We start from the raw sequence: 1940 nt of genomic DNA on the forward strand, positions 1-1940 counted from the left end.
CAGACACACACACAGACATACACAGAGACACAGACATACACACACAGAGACACAGACACACACACACACACAGACACACACACACAGACACACACATACACAGAGACACACACACACACAGACACATACACATATACAGAGACACACACACACACACAGATACACACATACACAGAGACACACAGACACACACACAGAGACACAGACACAGACACACACACACAGACACAGACACACACACACACACAGATACACACATATACAGAGACACACAGACACACACAGACACACACACACACAGATACACACATACACAGAGACACAGACACACACACATACACAGAGACACACAGACACACACACAGACACATACACATATAGAGACACACACACAGATACACACATACACACATACACAGAGACACACAGACACACACACAGACACACACACACACAGACACAGACACACATACACAGAGACACAGAGACACACACACACAGACACACACACACAGACACACACAAACATACACACATACACAGGGACACACAGAGACACAGACACACACACAGACACACAGACACACACACACAGACACACAGACACAGACACACACACAGAGACACAGACACAGACACACACAGACACAGAGACACACACAGAGACACAGACATACACACACAGAGACACAGACACACACACACACAGACAGACACAGACACACAGACACACAGACACGGAGACACACACATACACATATAGACACACACACACAGATACACACATATACAGAGACACACAGACACACACACAGACACACACACACACACACAGACACACACACAGACACACAGACACACACAGAGACACACACACACACACACAGACATACACACAGACACACAGACACACACACAGACAGACAGACCATTTGTCATCATCATCATCCCAAGGGTGACTGGAGCCCGGGGAGCAGGAAGGAAGACCCACTTAGAAATACACACTCGGGAAGCCCATTCAGTGGTGCCCCCGTGAGGCCTGTTTGCCTCGGGCTGGGTGCACCTGATCTCCAGGCAGACAGGGGAGGGGATCAGAGAAAATTCTAGAAGAGAAGACAGGCTACGTCTGAGCCCCTGAGGCGATGTGGGGAGACACGGCCTCCGTCCGCTCGAGTCCCTGGCGTGATCTTGCTGCTCAGGTGCCTCGTGTCGGGGTCCAGGAGGGTGGCATGAAACAAACTTGCAGACAAGCCTTCTTTGTATTTGGAAGGACCCTCAACCAGCCACTGCTGGCGGGGTGGCCACCAAGACAGGACAACCCAGCTGGTTTTTCTTTTAGACTCAAGACAGTGCAGGCCGACCTTGCGGCAGCTTGCGGCTGTGTAAGGAGCTAATGCAGGGGTGGGGGGTGAGGGTCTGAACACGCCTCCATGACTGGCTGCTGCCCCAGCCCCCCGCCATCCCTGCCCTGAGATTTTCCCAGGTGTTTTGTTTTGTTTTTTAACATTTATTTTTGAGAGAGAGAGAGGCAGAGAGGGAAAGTGGGAGACACAGAATCCAAAGCAGGCTCCAGGCTCCGAGCTGTCAGCACAGAGCCCGACGCGGGGCTCGAACTCATCAACTGTGAGGTCACGACCTGGGCTAAGTTGGATTCTTAACTGACAGAGCCCCTCCGCGCCCCTGAGGTTTCCCTCCCTCCTCCCCCGGCTGATTTATCTCTGAGTCACATTTCGTTAGGACGATGTCAGAATGGATCTGGTTGCTGAGTCGGGCAGTGAGATGGGGGGACAAGGGGCTGCCGGACGTTTGCGGTCTGCGGGAGGGGCCTCTCGGGGAGGCTGGAGAGGGAGGGGCCTCTCGGGGAGGCTGGAGAGGGAGGGGCTGCCTGAGGCGAGGCGGGCTCTCTGGTCAGCCCAAGCCCTAAAGCCGGTTCTGGGCCC

General features: G+C 53.4%; 1 protein-coding gene across 1 annotated transcript in view; it reads right to left on the minus strand.

Annotated features, from left to right (window-relative positions):
• The window catches only part of DNAH17 (dynein axonemal heavy chain 17), a 96711-nt gene that overhangs the window by 55207 nt on the left and 39564 nt on the right, over positions 1–1940 (minus strand). Inside the window, exon 32 of the mRNA XM_029927093.1 lies at positions 1764–1838. Coding sequence (XP_029782953.1) covers positions 1764–1838 — 75 coding nt within the window. The remainder of the gene's footprint in view (positions 1–1763; positions 1839–1940) is intronic.

Source organism: Suricata suricatta, chromosome 17 (genome assembly GCF_006229205.1).
Source record: "Suricata suricatta isolate VVHF042 chromosome 17, meerkat_22Aug2017_6uvM2_HiC, whole genome shotgun sequence".
NCBI classification, from domain to species: Eukaryota; Metazoa; Chordata; class Mammalia; order Carnivora; family Herpestidae; genus Suricata; species Suricata suricatta.